Source organism: Pseudonaja textilis, chromosome 16 (genome assembly GCF_049901715.1).
Source record: "Pseudonaja textilis isolate UNSWEBS1 chromosome 16, rPseTex1.2, whole genome shotgun sequence".
Taxonomy (NCBI): domain Eukaryota; kingdom Metazoa; phylum Chordata; class Lepidosauria; order Squamata; family Elapidae; genus Pseudonaja; species Pseudonaja textilis.
In genome coordinates this window covers 1,292,153-1,314,060 of record NC_142005.1, presented here as the reverse complement: position 1 = coordinate 1,314,060, position 21,908 = coordinate 1,292,153, and the positions used below count along the sequence as shown (strand labels likewise).

The window sequence follows — 21,908 nt, the reverse complement described above, 5'->3', positions numbered from 1 at the left end:
TCGGCTCCAAATTTTCATTGCTGGTTAAGGCAGCTGTAAAGTGAGTTTTCTTCCATTTTACAACCTTTGTATCACAGTTCTTAAGCAAATCACTACAGTTGTTAAATCACTGCATTCCACAGCACACCCTATTTGACATAATCATGGGTCCAGCCGCTTGCATAAATTAGAGATATGAATTATTAAAAGTACAAGCATACAAGGGATGTGATTGTTAGAAGGCGGGTAAATCTGGTTATTTTGCTCTAGAATCCTGAGGTCAAAAGAGTAAAATTCTCCCTCTTCTCAGTTGCATCCTCCTCTTAAGAATTTGAATTAAATTTAGGATTTAATTAAATTTAGGATTTAATTAAATTTAGGAAGAGGGAAATGTATGCTTCTGGGGGAGGAAAATGTAGTTATTTTAAAAAGCATGGCACTAAATGTAGAAGTGAAAAAGGCACAGTGCAGAAAATAATTCTTCCAGGCACCCTTTGGAAACTGAGCTTCAGGTTTCTATTCCTGTAGACTACAAGTCCCAGAGTGCATAACGTTGACTCCCCCCGCCCCCCCCAAAAAAGGATTAGTTCCCAAGATTCAATGGGAGTTCCTGACTGTGGCCTCTGATGTGAACCTAGAGATATAAAAAGTAGAGTAGCTCTAATGTCTGGAGATAACACTTGTGGGCTCTCTTTTTTTAAAAAAGCAAAATCCCTGGGAATTAAAACACATGCATTCGAATTTTTTTTTTGCATTTTTACTTCCAAATACTGGCAAAAATTGCTGCCACTGCAGTAAGATTAGGATTAGCATACGATTAGTTTTGGATTTTTGCAGGCAGACTTGGTGCAAAGCCCAGATCAAAAAAAGGGAAAAAAAGGAAGTAGAATAAAATTATATGTTGCAATTCCAGGCTACTAGAGGCTGCAAAATCCTTACAAGCGGGAGTGTTTTAAAGGGCTTTTAAAACTAGTGGACTTCAACGCCCAGAATTCTCCAGCCAGCCAGCACAACACATGCACAGCTGGCTGGGGAATTGTGGGAGTTGAAGTCCACTGGCCTTTAAAAATTAGCCCAGCTTGTACACGCCTGCCTTGAAGTTTTTGTGGGAGGGGAATTGCTCTCCCTGACTCCGCCCACCCTTTCCCTTTTGGAAGCCCATCTCCACCCACCCCCCTTTCAAAGTCTGTATGCAATTCTTCCCAGCGTGCCTTGCAAAAAAGTGGGACTTCAGCGCCCATGCTCCTTTGCGTGGCAGGGGCGGGAGGCGGCGCAGGCGCGATGGCTTTGCAGCCGCGCGTTTGAATTGCCCAGCAGGGAAGGTGAGTGGCGCGCGAGGGGAGGGTGGGGGGCGTTGCAAGGGGGCGCGGAGCCCCCCCCCCCGTTCCCCATTTGCAACAAGGTGCGGGGGAGGGACTGGAGACGGGGCTGCAAGGAGGGTCGCCTTCCAGCAGCCCCCCAACCTCCAGCCGTTTGCAAAGCCGGTGAGGGGGGTCCTTTTGTCTCTAACGGGAGTGGTGGGAGAGTCCGCAGCCTGGTGGTGCCTCCCCCCCCACCCCCCCCGGCGTGGGGATTTAGCTTTGCATGGAGCCAGCTCCGCGGACCAGCTAGCCTGGCTTGTCCTAAATAAAGCAGCGTTTTCCCACTTTGCAATTTGAAGGTGGGTGCGTTGCAAGTCCCAGAATTCCCCCGGCGAGCATGCATTACTATCAATCAGAGGTCTCCAAACTTGGCCACTTTAAGACTTGCGGACTTCAACTCCCAGAGTTCTCCGGCCAGCTTTACGGGCTGGAGAATGCTGGGAGTTGAAGTCCACAAGTCTTAAAGGCACTAAGTTTGGGGATCCCTGGCTATAAATGGACTTGAATTCCCCGGCCGTCATGTTTTAAGGGGTGTGGGTTTTGGGACTCCCAGAATTCCCTGAATAGCAAGCATTAAGGGGCTGTGGACTTCACTATAGACTGGTCTAGTCTATATTGGAAGTTCACACATCTTAAAGCATACTGGCTGGGGGATTCTGGGAATGAAAGTCCATTTTTGGTAATGCATGGTAGCACGGGGAAATTCTGGCAATTGCAATCCATCCTTCTTAAAATTGCAAAGGCGGAAAACCCTGCTTTAGGGGAAGAACAGAAAATAGAATTGAATACAGTAGAATAATAGGGTTGGAAGGGGCCTGCTCAGACAGGAAACCTTAGACCAGTGATTGTGAACCTTTTCTGCTCCAAGTGCCCAAACCGGAAGGGGCATGCATGGCCGGAGTGCCAGAAACCCAAAGACCAGCTGCATGGCTTTTTTTTTGGCCTGTTTTTTACTGTTTTCAGGCTGTTTTGGGGGCTGTTCTTAGGCCCTTTGGGGGGCTACTTTGGGGTGCTCTAGCACCCACAAAGACCACCTCTGTGCATGCCACAGGTTTGCCATCACGACCCTCGACCATTTCATACAAATGATTGTCCAATCTCTTCTTCCAAACTTCCAGCATTAGAGCATTCACAAGTTCTAGAGGCAAGTTGTTCCACTGATTAATTGTTCTGTCATTTCCAGAATTCCCGAGCCAGCATCCTTTAAGATTCATAAACTTCAACTCCCAGAATTCCCTCGCCAGCATGCTTTAAAGAAGTTGAAGTCCACCGCTATTAAAGTCTGCTGGCTGGGGAATTCTGGGAGATGAAGTCCACCCATTTTAAAAAGCATCTGGCTGGGGGATTCTGGGAATTAAAGTCCACCCATCTGAAAGCATCTGGCTGGGGAATTCTGGGAGTCGATGTCTTCTTAGTGTTGCAAAGGTTGAAAACGCTTCCTTAGAGTAGCATTGAACTTTCAAAGAGAGCCCGTGCTTCCCTGCTGTGGATGATGGGCCTTGTCTTGCAGCCGGGCCTTCAGAGCCCCTCCTCTCTGCTTGCCTTGCAGCCCTGCCTGCGGTGGCCATGGGGCTGAAAAGCGCCCAGAAGGCCTTGTTCCCCTTGCGCTCCGTCTCTGATGTGGTGCGCCTCTTCGAGCTGGAACTCCACCGGGAGCAGCCGGATCTGGTGCTCCTCTCCTTGGTTCTGGGCTTCGTGGAGCACTTCTTAGCCGTCAACCGAGTTCTTCCCACCAACGTTCCCGGCATCAGCTTCGAGCTGGCTCAGGGTCCCGAAAACCTCACCTACTTCCCCGTGGCTGACTTGAGCATCGTGGGTGCCCTGCATGCCCGCTTCACCGCCCAGATCCGTGGCGCCGTGGATCTCTCGCTGTACCCCCGGCCGGACGGTTACTCCTCCCGGGAACTGGTCAAGAAAGTCTCGGACGTTATCTGGAACAGCCTGAGCCGTTCTTACTTCAAGGACCGAGCCCACATCCAGTCTCTCTTCAGCTTCATCACAGGTGGGAGATCTTAGGAGATGCTGCCCAGGGGGAACAGACAGACCATCCTTGACTTACGACCATAATTGAGCACAGAATTAGGGTCATAAGTTATTACGGTGATTAAGCAGATGTGAATGTCCCAATTTTTCTACATTTATTTGCGGCGGTTGTTAAGTGAATCATTAAGCGAACTCAGTATCCCAAATGGGTGGGGTTTTTTGTGTGCTGAATTTGGAAGTAAATGCTGTGTCAACTCGTAAAATATTTCTATGGGTCTTTTTAGAGTTGCCAGCAGAAAGGGAGGGGGGAGCAGTGCAGCAGCTTGCAAAACCAAAAGTGCATTCCATAAATGTTTTCAAAGATAGTTTCTAGGTGACTGAAGTTTCTGCCTTGCAAAATTCTAACTGGAGAACATGATTGATGACTCTGGGTTATGGATGTGTCCCATTGGAGAATTAGGATACACCCAGGAGGTGGGGGAAAACCAAGGTCAAGGGTGACAGTGAATGATGTATCTCAGAGTCAGCTACACCCAGGCAGTGCAGGCATGTTAACTTCCAATAAATCCTTTTGAAGTTTTGGAAGTTTGGCTCGAGACTCAGGATTTAATTGGGGGTAACTGCCGGAGTCCTGACATGCTGGTTTTTCTGATAAAAAAAAGTTGTAAATTGCAGTCATGGGACTCTGGAACAATGCAAACACCGGAGAGGTAGGCCGGTTGCTGAATGTCCCAAACGAGAGGGGTCACGTGACCGGAGGGCCAAAGAATTGGAGCTTTGAATCTGGGTTGTGAATTTTGGGGGTCCATTTGTTAAAGATGCTGAGCTTGTCAGCTGGAAAGCTGACAATCCAGGGTTCAAGACCCAAGTGCTTTGCAATGGGCTGAGCTCCCATTCCTTGCTCCAGGTCCTGCTCACCTAGCAGTTCGAAAGCAGGCACATGCGAGTAGATAAATAGGTACCACTTCGGTGGGAATTGTAATAGTGCTGTGTGCGCCTTGGTGTATTCTCATGCTGGTCACATGACCACGGAAGCTCTTTGGACAATGCTGGCTTCCTCAGCTAGGAAATGGAAGTCGGCACTGCCCCCTAGAGTTGGACACAAGTGGATACATAGTGCTCAACTGCAATGGAGCCTGAAATTTATGTTACTAAGTGAGATGGGTTTTGGCCTGTTTTCTGACCTTTCTTGACAGAGTTGTTAAGTGAATCACTAAAGTTATTAAGTTAATAACATAGTTGTTAAGTAAACCTGGCTTCCCCATTTACTTTGCTTGTCACGTGACCGTGGGGCACTGCAACCGTCATAAATATGAAACAGTTGCCAAACGTCCAAATTTCAATCATGGAACCATGAGGATTTTGCAAAGGTTGTAAGTGCGAAAACTGGTCAGAGTTCACTTTTTTTCAGTGCCGTTGTAAGGTTAAACGAGTTGAGGGCTTCCTGGACTGTTTTTGTAACTTCGAACAGTTGCTCGTTGTAAGTCAAGGACCACCGGTGTTCCTATCCTTCATATTTTGCCATTTTTAGTCTTTTGTAAGCCACCTACAAGAGTATAAATTGAAGAATAGGTTTGGTCAAATGTCGGTCTAATGTTGGTTTAATGTTTCTCTGGCTCAGGTACCAAGTTAGACAGTTCTGGAGTGGCCTTTGCGGTGGTCGGAGCCTGCCAGGCCCTGGGGCTCTACGATGTGCACCTGGCACTCTCAGAAGACCACGCGTGGGTTGTATTTGGCAAGGACGGGGAGCAGACGGCTGAGGTCACGTGGCACGGGAAAGGCAATGAGGACCGGCGTGGGCAGACGGTCAACTCGGGCGTGGCTGAACGGGTAATGAAAAAGAACTTCTCTTCTTATTTTAATATTTGTTTGTATTTCTCTGTGGTGGCTTGTCGGCCGCCGGCCCCTCCAGCAGCCGAATCAGAGGATGAGGAGGAGGAGGCGTTGGAGTCAGGGTCAGCATCACCTGAGAGTTCAGAGTGGGAAGAGGGAATGTAGCTGGCAGAGAGAGAGAGAGAGAGACGGAAGCGGAGCCTGGCCCGTCCGTCAGCCCTCAGATGGAGAATCAACAGCCCCCCCCAGGTCTGGAGGTGGCTGAGGAGGAAGAGGAGGAACAGCCGAGTCCAGTGCCTGACACTTGGAAGCACAGAAGGCAGAGGAGAGGAGAGCAGTGGAAATCTATGGGCCGGTCCTTGGGACGGAAGAGCCAACCCTGCTAGCGAAGCCCCACCCAGGCCCTAGGGATCAAAGGCAGGGGGCGGAGATGAACAGGTGTGGCTATTCATCTCCCTGCTGGGCAGACTTGCTAGCCTGCGGTGAGAGAGAAACTTTTGCTGGGGCTGCCGGCGCTCCTAATAAATGAATCCTTCCTTGAATTACAGAGGGTTTGTTGTGTTGGGGAGCTGGGTCAGGACATTCTCGCTGAAAAATCCATGCCAGAATTTCCTTCTTTCCTTATTAGATTCTTGAGAATTGCTGAGGTGAATTGAAGGCATTTTAGAGGCTGACTTGGCTGCCTTCGTTTATTTGGGTTTTTTTTAAATCCCACCTTTATTATTTTATAAACCACTCAAGGCAGCAAGCATCCCTAATAGCCATGCCTCCTCCTAATTTCTCCACTACAACAACCCTGTGAGGTATGTTGGGCTGAGAGGGAGTGATTGGCTCAGTCACCTAGCTAGTCCTAAGGCAGGACTAGAACTCACCGTCTCCTGGTGATTGGTCCATAGTCACCCAGCTGGCTTTCACGCCTTAGGCAGGACTAGAACTCACCACCTCCTAGTGAATTGTCCATAGTCACCTGGCTTTCATGCCTAAGGCAGGACTAGAACTCACCATCTCTTAGTGATCTTTAAACCTATTTAAAGATGAGTGAAATGGATAATGAGATGAGATGATATTATATAAGATTGGTGGGAATGAAAGTATGATTATGTACAAGTGTTATAATCTGGAACCACGTTGCCCACGTAAAGAGATGTGTAAAAATTAAAAAATTTAAAACTTTTTGGGCAAAAAAGGGGATTGGTCCTTAGTCATCCAACTGGCTTTCATGGCTAAGGCGGGACTAGAACTCACCATCTCCTGGTGATTGGCCCAAAGTCACCCAGCCAGCTTTCAGGCCTGAGGCAGGACTGGAAGTCACCGTCTCCTGGATTCTAGTGCAGGGGTCTTCAAACTCGACGGCTTTAAGACTTGTGGACTTCAACTCCCAGAATTCCTCCTCCTCCAGCCATGTTAGCTCAGGGATTCTGGGAGTTGAAGTCCACACGTCTTATACTTGCCGAGTTTGAAGACCCTTGTTCTAGTGTGATACCTTCACCACCAGAAAAGGATAGGAGTCTGCCTTGAATGCATCAGTCATTATTCTGCAGGTAAACCAAGCCCTGATTCCTGCTTCAAACCTCCTCTCTTTGCAGAGCTGGCTGTACCTTAAGGGGTCCTACCTGTGTTGCACTCGGCAAATGGAGGTTGCTTTCATGGTCTGTGCCATCAACCCCTCCATTGACCTGCACTCCGACAGCCTGGAGTTGCTGCAGCTCCAGCAGGTGAGCGAAGCACAGGTCTCGCCTGGGGCTTGGCTGGGGCAAGAGAAGATCCTCTAGGATAATATATGTGTGTGTGTGTGTGTGTATATATATATATATATATATAGAGAGAGAGAGAGAGAGAGAGTGTGAGTGTGTGTGTGTGTGTGTGTGTGAGTGGTCCTTATGACATGGCCTTCATATCTTCTCTTCTAAGCCATCTTCAGGGGCGTTTCATGATATATGGCAGTGCTTCTCAACTGTAGCAACCTTATGATAGGTGGGCTTCAACTCCCAGAATGCCCCAGCCAGCTTGCTTTCAGAGGGGTGGGCTTCAACTCCCAGAATCCCCCAGCCAGCAGGCTTTAAGAGGGGTGGGCTTCAACTCCCAGAATCCCCCAGCCAGCAGGCTTTAAGAGGGGTGGGCTTCAACTCCCAGAATGCCCCAGCCAGCTTGCTTTCAGAGTGGTGGGCTTCAACTCCCAGAATCCCCCAGCCAGCATGCTTTAAGAGGGGTGGGCTTCAACTCCCAGAATACCCCAGCTAGTTTGCTTTAAGAGGGGTGGGCTTCAACTCCCAGAATGCCCCAGCCAGCATGCTTTAAGAGGGGTGGGCTTCAACTCCCAGAATGCCCCAGCCAGCTTGCTTTCAGAGTGGTGGGCTTCAACTCCCAGAATCCCCCAGCCAGCATGCTTTAAGAGGGGTGGGCTTCAACTCCCAGAATGCCCCAGCCAGCATAGCTTTGGGAGACAGGAAGAAGAGGCTGCAGACCAGACAACAGTCAGATAAGAGGCAGCTGAGCATCGTGGGAAGAATGGGCCTGGAAAACATTTCAGAAGGAAATCCTTCCTAACTTGTTGGTAGTCCTCCACTTACGACCGCAATTAGGGGGCCAGAATTTCCATTGCTAAACCTGGGAGTTGCTAACTTGAGTTGCACCCAGTTTTAAAAACCTCTTTGGCCACGATCGTTAAGCAAATCGCGGCAGTTGTTAAGTGAATCACACGGTCGTTAAGCGAATCCAGCTTTTCCCCTATTGATTCTGCTTGTCGGGAGCCTTCCAGGGAAGTCCCAATCAGAGGTCATGTGACCTGGGACACGGCAACCATTGTCAATGCCTGAATTTTGGTCACCTTTGACCGTGGGAATGCTACGAGAGTTACCAACGCAAAGACTGGTGGTTAAGTCACTTTTTTTTCCAGTGCCATTGTGACTTTGAACGGTTGTAGGTTTAGGACTGCTTGTAAAAGTAACCGGGGAGTGTGCAGTCGTATTGGCGAGAGTCTGTTAATGTAAAAGTAGAAGTTTTCTTTTTTTAAAGAAATACTTCCACTTCTTCAAAGTAGAATTAATTGATCTGAGTGTGCTTCCTATCTGGACTATCTTGCAAGACCGGTGGAGGTTCCTTACACCTCATCTCTTCTTTCTCTTGTAGAAGCTATTATGGGTCCTCTACGACATGCACCATTTGGACAGGTAAGCAGTTCCCACTTCCTTTAGGGGCCTTGCCTTAATTTGGGCTGGGCAAGCCCCCAAGCAGGAGGTTGGATTAAAAGACCTTTAAAGCCCCTTCCAATGTTGTTATTCCTGTAAACTAGCATGAGTCCCACGGGAATATTTCTAGCTCGGAGTTGGACTGTGGGGTCCTTGACGCTCTCTGAGCTGGGTTGTTTTCTTGCAGATGTTTCATTGACCCAACTAGGTAACAACATCAGTTCTAGTAGGAAGTAGAGTTTATGGAAAGGAGGAGAAAGGAGGACTGTGAGGTTCTTAGTTCTCTTTGAGCTTGAGAGAAGAAGGAGGAGGAGAGGAAGACTAGGAGTAGGAAGAGGAGAACTGTGGGGTCCTTGGTGCTCTCTGAGCTTGGTTGGTTTCTTGCAGACATTTCATGACCCAACTAGGTAACATCATCAGTGCTAGAAGGGAGTGGTGTTTGGGGAGTGGAGGAGGAGGAGGAGAAGGAAGAGGAGAACAATGAGGTCCTGGGTGCTCTTTGAGCTTGAATTTTTTCTTGCAGACATTTCATAATTCAACTAGGCTACATTGTCAGTGCTAGAAGGGAAGCAAGCACTCCTTTCCAGCACTGATGAGGTTACCTAGCTGGGTCACGAAACGTCTGCAAAGAAAAAGAAAAATCCAAGCTCAGAGAGCCCCGAAGACCATCTCTAGCTTGATTCCGATGGACCATGTTGTTGGGGTACCTTCCTCTCGCTGGTTGGAGCGGAGTAATGGCTTCCTTCTCTCTTGTCTTCCTGCTGATCGATTTGAGGCCCGCTTGCCATAAGGTCGCCATCCAGTGGTGGGATTCCAGATTGCGCACTACCGGTTCGCTCGTGCGCAGCACTCCGAAGATCGCCTGAGTTGTTTTTTAAGCTCCACTGAGGCACGGCAATCTGCTGCACGATGTTGTGGAGTCGGACAGTGGGGAAGAACGGGGACCAGTCAGGAAGTCTGGGGAGGTCTCAGACAAGGGTCCTGCGTCCGATGCAGAGTTGGGGCCAGGACCACCTGGGAGTGGGGTGTTGCCTTCAGAGTCTGGCAGCAGCAAGGCAGAGGAACAAGGGGAGCCTGTGCTCAGTGTGCGTATGCACAGAGCTGTCAGAAGGTGAGAGCAGCTGAAACAAAAGGGGAAACTCGGGAGTAAGGCTGGGAGGTGATTGCCCCTCCCTTAAGGTATAAAGGAGGTGCAAAGGTAGAGAAACCTTTGCAGGAAGCAAAGTAGTTTGATCGGTTCAGAGTCATCCTTGAAGCTCTGTGTACTCTGGTTGGTTTTTTTCTGGTACTTCAGTTGGTTTTTGTTATCATTAATTGGATACTTTGGTTTTTGGCAGCATTCCTCAGCACTGAAAGGCGTGTGCTTATCTTGGGGAACTGTTTTAAGATTAGTTCTGGCTGGGAATGAAAGCAATTCCCAGCGTTGCAATAAAATAAGTTTTGCTTTTAAAATAAGTTTGTGCTTCATTACGTTTGACCAAGCCTGGGTCAGAACACACGAATCAGCTGACCTAAAGAATCAGTGGAGTAAAGGTATTTGCCGGTTCTCTGAACTGGCTGAAATTTTCGCAACTGGTACGCCAGAACCGGTTCAAACCGGCTGAATACCAACTCTGGTGCCGTCTTTTTTTTAAAAAACCCAGAAGGCCAGGAATGAGGCTGGCCAGGGATGAGGCTGGCCAGGGATGGCTGGAATTGCTTCGAGGTTTGGACGTCCTGACGAGATTCTCCTTCTCGTTGTAGGTATCCAATGGCTTTGGGGAACTTGGCCGATTTGGAAGAACTGGAACCTACTCCGGGCCGTCCTGACCCCCTCTTCATATACCACCAGGTATTTTCCTGCTCCTTAAGGATATGGGTGGGTGGGCGCCAAAAGGCCTAACCTCAGGGTGATAGTAAAAACCAACCTTTACTTGTGTCCGGCGGGTTCAAATAATAAAATGAATTTGTCTTCCCTTTGATGGAAGTTATTTTGTGATTTATGCCATGCTTCTTCTCTAGGGCAGGGGTCTTCAAATTGGGCAGCTTTAAGACTTGTGGACTTCAACTCCCAGAATTCTGTCTTAAAGTTGCCGCTTTTGAAGACCCCTGCCCTAGGGGGTAAGGGAGGTTCTTTTTTTTTTTCATTTCCCACCCACTCCAAGCCCCCCACCCCCAATTACATTTCCCCCCAGAGATGTTGAGGCTGAGAAACAGTGATAGAAGCTTCCGATCGCATTACAAATAGTCCTCAACCTGCGACCACAATTGACCCCAAAATGTCTGCCGCTGAGCGGGATACCAGTTAGTCCTCGACTTACAACGACAAACGAGGCCAGTGTTGATGTTGCTAAGGGAGAGATGTGTTCAGTGAATAAAAATGGAATGGAATGGAATAAGAATAGAATAGAATAAAAATTAGAATAGAATAGAATAGAATAGAATAGAATAGAATAGAATAGAATAGAATAGAATAGAATAGAATATAGAGTGGAATAGAATAGAATGGAAGGGAAGGGAAGGGAAGAGAAAAGAGAAGAGAAGAGAAGAGAATATAGAGTGGAATAGAATAGAATATAGAGTGGAATAGAAATGGAATAGAATAGAATATAGAGTGGAATAGAATGGAATGGAAGAGAAGAGAAGAGAAGAGAATATAGAGTGGAATAGAATAGAATAGAATATAGAGTAGAATAGAAATGGAATAGAATGGAATGGAATGGAATAGAATAGAATAGAATAGAATAGAATAGAATAGAATAGAAAGTGGAATAAAATAGAATAGAACAGAACAGAACAGAATAGAATATAGAGTGGAATAGAATGGAATGGAACGGAACAGAACAGAACAGAATAGAACAGAACAGAATAGAATATAGAGTGGAATAGAATGGAACGGAACAGAACAGAACAGAACAGAATAGAACAGAATAGAATAGAATATAGAGTGGAATAGAATGGAATGGAATGGAAGAGAAGAGAAGAGAGAGAAGAGAAGAGAAGAGAAGAAAAGAGAAGAGAAGAGAAGAGAAGAGAGGAAAATTCTTTTATTGGCCAAGTGTGATTGGACACACAAGGAATTTGTCTTTGGTGCAAATGTTCTCAGTGTACATAAAGAAAAAATAAAACACATTCATCAAGAATCATCAGGTGCAACACTTAATAGTTGTAGGGCAAAAATAAGCAATCAAATCATACTAGGAAACAGTCAATAAAAATCGTTAGGATACAAGCAACAAGGTTACAGACGTACAGTCGTAAGTGGGAGGGGAGGGGTGAAAGGAAGGATGGGAGGATCAATAGTAATAGTAATGAGGACTTAGTAAATAGTTGGGCAGTGTGGAGGGAACTATATGTTTAGAGTGATCGTCCTCATTCTTAGGAAATTTCTTCTTGGTTCCAGGTTGCTTCTCTCCTTGATTAGTTTCCATCCGTTGCTTCTTGTTCTGCCTTCTGGTGCTTCGGGAAATTCTGAGATCGGGAATTCCTCCATGGAGACCCAAGGACCCCATGCAGATAATCTGAATTGTTACCCCTTTGTAACCCCTCCACCTCTTTGTCTCCTGCTAGGGGATCAACTCAGCCAAGCAATATTACAACAACGAGCACATTTACCCGTACATCTACCTGGCCAGCTACCACTGCCGTAACAAAAACGTCAAGGAAGCTCTGGAGGCGTGGGCTGACTCAGCTACGGTGATCCAAGAGTAAGTCCCTTTTAATGGCCTCTTTCCTACAGAGAGAAGTGAATTAAGACATTAGTTTTAAAAATTAAAAAAAAAGCTGCTTTCCTTTTCCAACAAAAATTGCAAACTGGGCTGGCCTGGTCAGGAAGAATTCTGTTGGGATCCATAAAAAAATTGGAATTGCAGACCAGCTTTGCTGGGTGGCTGTTTTAATAAGTTTAAGCAAATTTGTTTCCCCTCTGATTAAACAGATAATCAGAGTTGGAAGGGACCTTGTAGGTCATCTAGTCCAACCCCCTACCCAAGCAGGAGACCCTACAACATTTCTGACAGATGGGAGTCATTTTTTTTTAAAAAAAAGTTTTTTATTTTTAATTATTTAAATACAACTTTGCGAGAACAGTGTGGTTCCAGATGTTTTACCTTTTAAATCAGTCATATCCATAATCACTAATACAGCTTTCTAACATCATATCATTATTGGTTACCAAATTTTCTTCTTTATAGTCTCATAAATTATTTTATATCAGTCAATCCATCTCTATCTTCCTTGATCATAGACTTATAGTCAACATGTTTACAGTTTAATCTATTCATATTTCATTAATCATTCAAAATTTCATCTTAACTATTAAATCCCCTTTCCGATATGGTTACATATATTTTATTTTCTTTCTGTAATATTTCTGTTTTAATTGCTTTCTTAGTAAATCTCACATGGACTTCTCTGGGTAATTTGTTTCTCATAGCATATCTCACATATATTTTATTTTCTGTACGTCTCCTTTTCTCTAACTTCTCATTTTTGCACAAATATATTTTCCATCTGATTTTCTTTAGCCAACAATATATCCTAATTTCTTCCGAAGTATATATAGGCACTCCTCAACTTGCGACCACAATTAAGCTCCAAATTTCTAAGCAAGGCAGTTGTTAAGTGAGTTTTATTCCCATTTTACGACCATTCTTGCCCCGGTTGTTAAGCGAATTGATGCAGCTGTGAAGCGAACCGTGAAGTCGTTAAATGAATCAGAAGCCAGCTGGGAAGGTTACAAATGATGGTCACATGATCCCAGTCATAAGTTCATGTCAGTTGCCAAGCACCTGATTTTTGATCGTGTGACCATAAGGATGCCGCAATGGTCATAAGGGCGAAAAAAATGATCCTAAGTCACTTTTTTTTCGTGTCATTTTGAATTTGGTCATCAAATGAATGGTTGTAAGTCGAGGACTCCCTGTAATTTGCACCTCTGAATTGCTCTTGGTGAAAACAAGGATTTCCTGTCTCTTGTTAGTTGAAACTTCACAACTTCTAGCCTGGAAATGGCGTGCTGTAGAATGCCCAAATCATGTGAGCTTGGGTGAAAATCTTACAAGATCAACCACCCTCTCCTATACTTTGGGGTAGTCCTTTGTTTTTTCATGATGGCTTAACACAAGGGTCTCCAAACTTGTCAAGTTTTAAGACTTGTGGACTTCAACTCCCAGAATTCCTGAGCTAACATGACTGGAGGAGGAAGAATTCTGGGAGTTCAAGTCCACAAGTCTTAAAGCTGTCAAGGTTGAAGACCCCTGATCTATCACCTATCTATCATCTCTCTCTCTCATCATCTGTCTAATCAATATATCTGTTAATCATCTATCTCTATATCCTCTAATTTATAACATTTATAGCTCTGTCTATCTGTATCTTATATCTGTCTATCATCTATCCTATCTATAGCTATCTATCCTATCTATCATCTGTCTCTAATCAATATCTATAGCTATCTGTTAATCATCTACCACAAGGGTCTTCAAACTGGGCAACTTTAAGACTTGTGGCCTTCAACTCCCAGAATTCCTGAGCTAACATGACTGGAGGAGGAGGAATTCTGGGAGTTGAAGTCCACAAGTCTTAAAACTTGCCAAGTTTGGAGACTCCTGGCTTAACAGGGCTTTTAACATGTTTTACTCTTAATTTTATTTCTGGTTTGTCTTTTACAGTAGCTTTTTTTGGTACATTGGCTTATAATTTCTTTTTGCGTGAAGACTGATGCAAAGAATGAGTTAAGCAGCTCTGCTTTCTCTCTATTGCCTCTATTACTTCCTTGCCATCTTTAGAGCAGGGGTCTTCAAACTCGACAGCTTTAAGACTTGTGGACTTCAACTCCCAGAATTCTTCCTCCCGTCATGTTAGCTCAGGAGTTCTGGGAGTTAAAGTCCACAAGTCTTAAACATGCCAAGTTTGAAGACCCTTGCCTTAGAGGACCAACTGTTTCCTTGACTTTTTTCTTGTTATTAATAAGTTTAAAGAAACTTTTTCAAAATTCTCTTTGACTTTTGTAGCAAGCCTTTGTTCATTCTGAGCCTTTGTTTTCCTGACTTCATCTTTGCAGTTTCTGGCTATTAGCTGAAAATCAGCCTTATTTATGTGTCCCTCTTTCCATTTTTGGTGCTTGTCCTTTTTGTCCTTCAGTTTGCCAGAGAGATCTTTGTGCAGCCATGATGGTTTCTTCTTGAACTTTTTGTATTTCCTTTTCAGTGGTATTGCGTTGGACTGGGCTTTTATGTTTGCCTGTTTTTTCTCTTTCTCCCTGCAGTTACAACTACTGCCGAGAAGATGAAGAGATTTATAAGGAATTCTTCGACGTGGCCAACGACGTGGTTCCCAATTTGCTCAAAGAAGTGGCCAGCCTCGCGGATTCTGCTGAAGAGAAGGGAGCTGGGGAAAGAGGAGAGGTCAGTGATGGAAGAACTGAATAATACTGAGTAATACTGAATAATCAACTGAATAATCAACTGAATAATCTACTGAATAATACTGAATAATACTGAATAATCAACAATAAGTCCAATTACAGTAGTCCTTGACTTATGACCACAATAGAGCCCGACATTTTCACTGCTAAGCCAGACACAGTTGTGAAGTGAATTTTGCCCCGTTTTACGACCTTTGGGTGAATCCACTGCAGTCATTAAGTTAGTAATGCAGTTATAAAGTGAACCAGGTGTCCCCATTGATGACTCTGCGTGTCTGAAGGGTACAAAAGATGATCGCATGACCCTGGGACATAGCAACCGTCATAAACACGAGCAGGGGTGGGCTTCAAAAATTTTAGTAACTGGTTCTCTACCCGGTTGCTGGGTGGGCATAGCCTAGTTGGTGTCCTGCACCATTTCGGGAGGGGGGGGCATTTTCGCTCTCCCCGGGCTCTGGACGCTTTCCTCGAGTCTCCGGGAGGGTGCAAATGGCCTCTCTGGGTTACAGGGGCCCCCTGGAGGCTGGAAACAGGCCCAATTCCAGCCTTCCAGAGCTTCCGTGAGGCCCGTTTTTCGCCCTTGTCAAGCTTCCCCGCGGGCCCTGTTCTTACCTGGGATCCAAAATGGGACTTCTGGGAGGGGCAGGGAAAGATGGGTGGGGCCAGCCAGGGGTGGGATTTGCCAGTTCACCGAACCAGCCATAAAATTAGGCTACAAGTTCGGTATGGGTTCGCCCGAACCAGGGCGAACCGGTAACACCCCACCCCTGAATATGACTCGGTCACTATGTTTTTCAAGATGGCTGCGCGCATGGATGCTGCGGCTGGCTGTTCTTTCTTTCAGTGTAGGGTGTGTATGATTCCGTGTGTGTTTACTGCACCTGTGTCTGGTTTGCCAATTGCACCGTGGCAGGTAGGACAGCACTCCAGAGGGCTAACATCATTGCCCAGCGGATCATGGGTTGCTCTCTCCCCTCTTTGGAAGAGCTTAATAGCTCCCGCTGCCTTAAGAAAGTTCAAAACATCCTCAAAGATCCATCTCATCCTGGGAACAATTTTTTTGAACTATTACCAACTGGCAGCCAGTACAGAATAATAATAAAAACAAGGACAGATAGGCTGAAAAACAGCTTCTATCCCAGAGCAGTAACTCTATTGAATTCTAATGCAATATGAATGCAATATCAGGTGTGAAAGATGTGTGTTTGTGTTTTACTTTTATCGTCATAAAATACACTGAAGATGATTTTTGATTTCGTTGTACAAGGTGCAATGACAATAAAGTAAACTAACTAAGCGTCTGAATTTTGACCTTGTGACCGTGGGGATGCTGAAACCGTCATGAATGAGAACGATCATAAGTCCCTTTTTTCTGGTGGGCTGTGAGAAAATTTTGGTGGGCCGCAGAGAAGTCTCACACCCAGAGCACCCCCCACAAGGCAATTAATCCAGGCTGCGCAGAAACACAAGGCTGTTCCGCCCACATGGCCCGCGGGAACCCTCCCCGCCCCCTCAGTCATTACCTGGCAAACTTGCCTGCAAAATTTCTATTTTTCCGACCATCAGCTGTTCTGCTGTGCTGGGAGATTTAGATTAACTAGGAAGCAGGAAATGGTTGGATTTCTTGCTTTCTAGCTATGCTTTAGATCTTCGGCTCAGCACAGCTGAACCTCCCTTAGGACTGAAGGTTTGCTTGCAAGCAAATTCAATGCAGACTCACGGCAAGCAAATTTGAGAGACTGAGCTAGCCGATGGCAGATAGATACATCACTGAATGATTCTGTGAGCTACTCAATTTGCCTGCTTTGCCTGATTTGGGATAAAAGTTGCTCTTTTTTAAATAAAAAAATCAATATTTACATGCATGGTGTGTTGTGAGTTAATTTTGTGAGTTTGCTCGCTAGCAAATTTTATGTGACAGACTGAGCTAGCCGATGGCAGATAGATAGATCTCTGAATGAATCTGTGATTCTGCGAGCAACTCAATCTGCCTGCCTGCTTTGCCTGATTTTGGGTAAAAGTTGCTCTTTTTTATAAAAAATTCAATATTTATATAAATATTTATAATATTTACATGCAAGCCATGCCCAGTCAGTCACATGACCACCAAGCCACACCCACAAATTAAGCCACGCCCACAGAACCAGTTAGTGGTCCCTGGGATCTAAAATTATGAGTTTGATGGTCCCCGCGGTCCAAAAGGTTGGCGAACTCTGCCCTAAACGACCGGTTGTCAGTCAAGGGTTACCTGTGCTCCCGTCACTGAAGAATTTGACTTCCTCTTTAGGCTTCGCCGTCTCAAACGGGAGGCTCGGCCTTGCAGGACCCCGAATGCTTCGCCCACCTTCTGCGCTTCTACGACGGCATCTGCAAATGGGAAGAGGGCAGCCCCACGCCCGTCCTCCACGTGGGCTGGGCCACCTTCCTGGTCCAGTCCTTGAGCCGCTTCGATGGGACGGTGAGACGTCAGCCTTGACACAGAGAGAGAGAGGGCTGGAGATCTGGGGTTAGCCGAGCGGGGGGTTTATAGGGCTTGGGGGCCAAAGGAAATGTGGTGTAGTGCAAAGTCATTTTAGGAAACGCGAGAGAGCTTTGAAGTCTTCTCAGAGGGAGGAGCTGGTATATTTCCCCAGGGTGGGAGAATTGCCATGGGCTGCAGAGAGCAGAAGAAGACTGTAAAGTGGTGTTTCCAACCTTGGTAAGGCTTAAGATGGGTGAAATATTATCTCCCAGAATTCCCCAGTCAGCATGCTTTAAGATGTTCAAACTACAATTCCCAGAATTCCCCGGCCAGCCTGATTTACGATGTTTGAACTACAATTCCCTAGCCAGTTGGTTGTAAGAGGTCTGCAGTACAACTCCCAGAATTCCCCAGTCAGCATGCTTTAAAACGCCTAGATTACAACTCCCAGAATTCCCCGGCCAGCATGTTGTAAGGTGTCTGAACTATAACTCCCACAATTCCCCAGCCAGCATGCTTTAAAGTGAAATCCATTTTAAAATAAGTGGATTTCAACTCCCAGACTTCCCCAGCTAGTATGCTTTACGATGTCTGAACTACAATTCCCTAGCCAGCAAGTTGTAAGATGTCTGCAGTACAATTCCCAGAATTCCCCAGCCTGCAGTGCCACTGTAACTTTGAAACCGTCACTACAAAAATGCTTGTAAGTTTAAGGCTACTTGTAGTATTTTCTCTCCTTTCGTTCCCTCTTTCTGTCTCAATGGCAGATGGATTTATTCCCACAACTGCGGTCCATATCCCTGGGAATTTTGAAGCTCGGGGAGACAGTGTAATACTAGCTCAAGCCAGTTGCACAATTTAAAATACAACACAGAGGCTAATGCACGAGCTAAAATTACAAGGCTGACTTGCATTTGAAAAACAGGATGCACTTACAAGTGAATAAATTAATCTAGGAATTTTAAGAATGCATGGCATGGGAGATATTTTGCATTGGCTAAATCAGACCTTCTCAACCTTGGCAGCTTTAAGAGGGATGGACTTCAGTTCCCAGGTTTCCACAAGCAGCATGTCGACTGGAATTCTGGGAGTCTGACCCCATGACTCTTAAAACATGCTGGCTGGGGAATTCTGGGAATTGAAGTCCACCCATATTAAAGCATGCTGGCTGGGGAATTCTGGGAGTCTGAGTCCATGCCTCTTAAAACATGCTGGCTGTTGAATTCTGGGAATTGAAGTCCACCCATATTAAAGGATGCTAGCTGGGGAATTCTGGGAGTTGAAGTCCAGCCCTCTTAAAAGTGCCAAGGTTGAGAAACATAGTTCCCCAGACAGTTTGCAAGAACCTTCCTTTGTCAGGATTCCGGCAGTTACCCCCAATTAAATCATGAGTCTCAAGCCAAACTTCAAAAACTTCAAAAGGACTTATAGGGAGTTAACATGTCCGGCACTGCCTGGGTGCAGCCGGCTCTGAGGCACATCATTCATTGTCACCCTTGACCCTGGTTTCCCCCCCACCCCCTGGGTGTATCGTAATTCATATCCTCCAATGGGACACCTTCATAGCCCAGAGTCATCGATCAGGCTCTCCAGTTAGAATTTTGCCTGGCAGAAACTTCAGTCACCTAGTTACTATCTTTGAAAACATTTATGGAATGCACTTTCGATTTCCAAGCTGTCGCACTGCTCCCCCCTCCCTTTCTGTTGGCAACTCTAAAAGACCAGAGAAGTATTTTATGAGTTGACATCTTTGCTTTTCCAGGTGCGGCAAAAGATAACCCTGGTGAGCCGGGACCTGGATGCGAACGATGACGACGACCAAGGCAGTGAGGACCCCCGAGAAGGCCGGCGTCGTGGTCTCGCCGAGAATCCAAGCCGGAAGAGCCGCCCCTGGCCAAGAAAGCCACAGAACGCCGGCGTCCGAGCACCACCCAGCGATCCGACAGGCCACTTACGGAGAAGGAGGAGGGTCTCAGCAGCAGCTCCAGCCCCCGTCCCGAAGGCCTCGTCCTCACCTTCCAGAGTGAGAAAATGAAAGGCATGAAGGAACTCCTGGTAGCGGCCAAGATCAACTCCAGCGCCATCAAACTCCAGCTCACGGCCCAATCGCAGGTCCAACTGAAAAAGCAGAAGGTTTCTGCTCCCCGGACTTACGCCTTGTCCTTCCTCAAGCGACCCCGGAAGTCCCTCTGATTCTGGAGCAAAACCGGACGAGAAAACTTTCCGATTTCTTTGGCGAAAGTTTGCCCACTTCTCTCTTCCTCCAGTTTCCCCCCTGGCCAATGTTTTGAGAAGACCTGGTGATCTTCTTCAGGTCTTGGCCGGTTGGGTCTCATACCTTGCTTGGAAATTGAGCTTTTAAAGGTGGGTTTTGTTTGGTTCCTGCCTGGAAGAGCTGAACTTGGAGGGGTCCAGAGATGAAACACAACACCCCAGAGGTTGTGTAGGTTTTTTGTGTAGACAAAAAAACAAAAAAAAACAACAACGGGGACTTGAAATGACATCGGACTGGGTGAAAGGACTTGTTGAACAATTTTTTTACCTCTTTCTCTCTTAGTCTCATGTTTGCAAATGGGATGGGATTTTGCAAATGGAATTTTGCGTTTGTAACGACCAGGGGATATAAATCTTTTTTTAACTGAACGGCTGAAGACCCTAACAGGACTGAATATCAAAACATAGCATTTTTAAAAAATTTTAAAACAAAAATATGTGACATTAATGTCGTAACAAACCAGTGTAAGATCAGCTGAAGAAAAGGAATAAAAGCAAAAACAAGACAGAATTAGCGGCGTGCGAAGACTCAGCGAACGTATTGTCCCAAGTGACAGCTAACGATTAAAAAAGTAATAATCCGGGTGTGGTCATCCCACCAAGGTCAACTTTTATCGATCATAAAAGAAATATTTCCAAAAGATCTGAGCCAGAGGTTTGGTTCTGCACTTGTGTAGGAGTTTTAAGAATTTTTCGTAGACGTTTGCGGAGACAGCATTAATAAATTTTAAGGTTCTCTTTTGTTGTAGAAAGGAAAATGTCTCGTCCTTGAACTTTTGAATCTGTGATGGCTTTTCTGATAAAAAGTCAACAGGAAAAGCAAAGTTTTTGACCTCAGAAAGAGGGAGAAGACTGCCTCTGTCAAAAGTACGGACTGTCTTTGATTTACAATCATTCGTTTAGTGTCCAAAATTACAATGGCCCTGAAAAAGTGACTTATGACTGTTTTTTCCCACAACTGTTGCAGCCTGTCCATATCATGTGATCAAAATTCAGATGCTTAGTGACTGGCTCATAGGACAGTTGCAGTGTCCCAGGATCATGTGATCCCCTTTTTATGACCTCAAAAAAACAAAGCAAAATCCATGGGGAAAAGCCAGATTCACTTAACAACCGGGCTACTAACTTAACAGCTGCAGTGATTCACTTAGCAGCGGTGGTGAGAAATATCGTAAAATGGGGCAAGCGTCCCTTAAACAACGGTCTTTCTTAGCGATGGAAATTTTGGGCTCACATGGTCATAACTCGAGGACTGCTTGGGAGGTACGCATTTGCCACTTGCAAGTCTGTGTCAGGAACGAAACAGTTCAAAAATCCCAGGATTTCTGTTCTTGCCCTAGGCAGCCCTTCACCTCCCATCTCTTGAGTACAAAAATTTCTTTTATGGCTTGTCTAAGGAAATTAAATCTCTTAGCTTTGCTGTAGCCTTTTGTTAACACAAGATGTGGCTGTCCGGAGCGCTCCAATTATCGTGCCACCAAATTGCATCCATTTAGAAAGCGGGATCTAAACTTTAAAACAATCTTTTTTTAAAAAAATCAAAGTTTCCTTTCTCCCACTTAAAAAAGCAAACCTTAATTAAAATAAGACGTACCGTACGTGAGTTACCCAACCTTATTCCCCTGGTTTTGTCAATACGAGGCCATTAAAGCATCTCAACAATCAAAAGATTGCTGATGCTGCACAAACCTTTATGAAATCTCTCAAAAACAGCCGAGTCCAGCGCTGTTTAAAATATTCATCTGTTGACTCCACAATACAATTCCTCTTAAGATGCAAACTAACCACGTTTGGCCGTGGAAAAAAGCGTTCTTTTCTTGACATCTAGCCTCGCGGCATCTTCCCTGCTCAAATTTTTGGGGCTGATGACAGCAGACAGTTCTAGGTGATGGCACATAGGCGAAATCAACATTATTTTTATTCCCCGTTGCACAAATCGGCATCATAGTCTGGGTAGAACAAAAATAGAAACCAGGTCAAAGCAACATTGGCAAGAATGACTTCATTTCTCTAAAGATTTTAAAGAAAGAATTCGGTGTAGACGAGACGGTGAAAACCTACCTGAAGAATCCAAAGTAAGAGCAAAATAACTAAACAAAGGGACCTAAATTTGTCATGGAGGTTACAGCCATCCTAGGTGTCAATTACCTATGAAATTATAACATTTTTCTCCTTGTTTTACCTTTATACGTTGTGGATATTTGTGTGTGCTGCTCTAAATTAAGCTTCAGTGTCTTCGTATTCCGTTAAGCACCGGGGTCTTTGGATTAGTTTTAGGTACAATTAGTTCTCAACTTACAACCGTCCGTTTTGTGACTGTTTTAATGTCACTGTAAAAAGGGGTTTACGCTTAGGAAGGTTGCAACATCGCCTTGGTTACATTCTCAAAATTCGGGCGCTGGGCAACTGGCTCATATTTATGA

At 45.5% G+C, this 21,908-nt stretch overlaps 1 protein-coding gene across 1 annotated transcript; it reads left to right on the top strand.

The window, feature by feature from the left end:
• The first annotated feature begins 1,207 nt into the window (after positions 1–1,207).
• Positions 1,208–19,658, top strand: MEN1 (menin 1). Its single transcript, XM_026717721.2, is given in 11 exon segments — positions 1,208–1,301; positions 2,890–3,342; positions 4,945–5,153; positions 6,743–6,871; positions 8,286–8,326; positions 10,088–10,175; positions 11,894–12,030; positions 14,592–14,730; positions 17,038–17,208; positions 18,974–19,067; positions 19,070–19,658. Coding segments are annotated over 10 exon segments (1,779 nt in total). The 5' UTR covers positions 1,208–1,301; positions 2,890–2,906; the 3' UTR covers positions 19,405–19,658.
• Positions 19,659–21,908: the final 2,250 nt, after the last annotated feature.